This window comes from Aptenodytes forsteri, unplaced genomic scaffold (assembly GCF_000699145.1).
Source record: "Aptenodytes forsteri isolate BGI_AS27 unplaced genomic scaffold, ASM69914v1 Scaffold72, whole genome shotgun sequence".
Classification (NCBI taxonomy): domain Eukaryota; kingdom Metazoa; phylum Chordata; class Aves; order Sphenisciformes; family Spheniscidae; genus Aptenodytes; species Aptenodytes forsteri.
This window is the reverse complement of record NW_008796193.1, coordinates 2,282,455-2,282,802: the sequence shown is the minus strand read 5'-3', so window position 1 is coordinate 2,282,802 and position 348 is coordinate 2,282,455. Positions and strand designations below refer to the sequence as shown.

The window sequence follows — 348 nt, the reverse complement described above, 5'->3', positions numbered from 1 at the left end:
GCTCTCCGTCCCCCCCGGCCGGTCCCCCGTACCTGCTGGTTTTGGTAGGCCGTCACGGTGGTGAACTCGGTCTCCTGGAAGGAGAAGGTCTGCACCCCCTCGGCCGGCAGCGACTGGATCTGCGCTAGGTCGAAGCGAGAGTCCTGGGCGATAACGTGGACGCGGGGCTTGTACTTGTGCATGGACTGCAGGATGATCTGTGCGGGGGGAGAGGCAGGCTGAGCCCCCCCGAGAGGGAGAAGGGCAGGAAGAAAACCCGGTGCCAGACACGGGTGGGACCCAGCCCTCAGCCCCGGGGCAAAAGGGACCGGCCCGCCGCATCGTCGGCGCTGCCCCCCGGGGTGATGC

General features: G+C 68.4%; 1 protein-coding gene across 1 annotated transcript in view; it reads right to left on the bottom strand.

The window, feature by feature from the left end:
* TBX22 (T-box 22) overlaps positions 1 to 348 on the bottom strand; it is a 7,468-nt gene that overhangs the window by 3,967 nt on the left and 3,153 nt on the right. Inside the window, exon 2 of the mRNA XM_009288108.1 lies at positions 33 to 197. Coding sequence (XP_009286383.1) covers positions 33 to 197 — 165 coding nt within the window. The remainder of the gene's footprint in view (positions 1 to 32; positions 198 to 348) is intronic.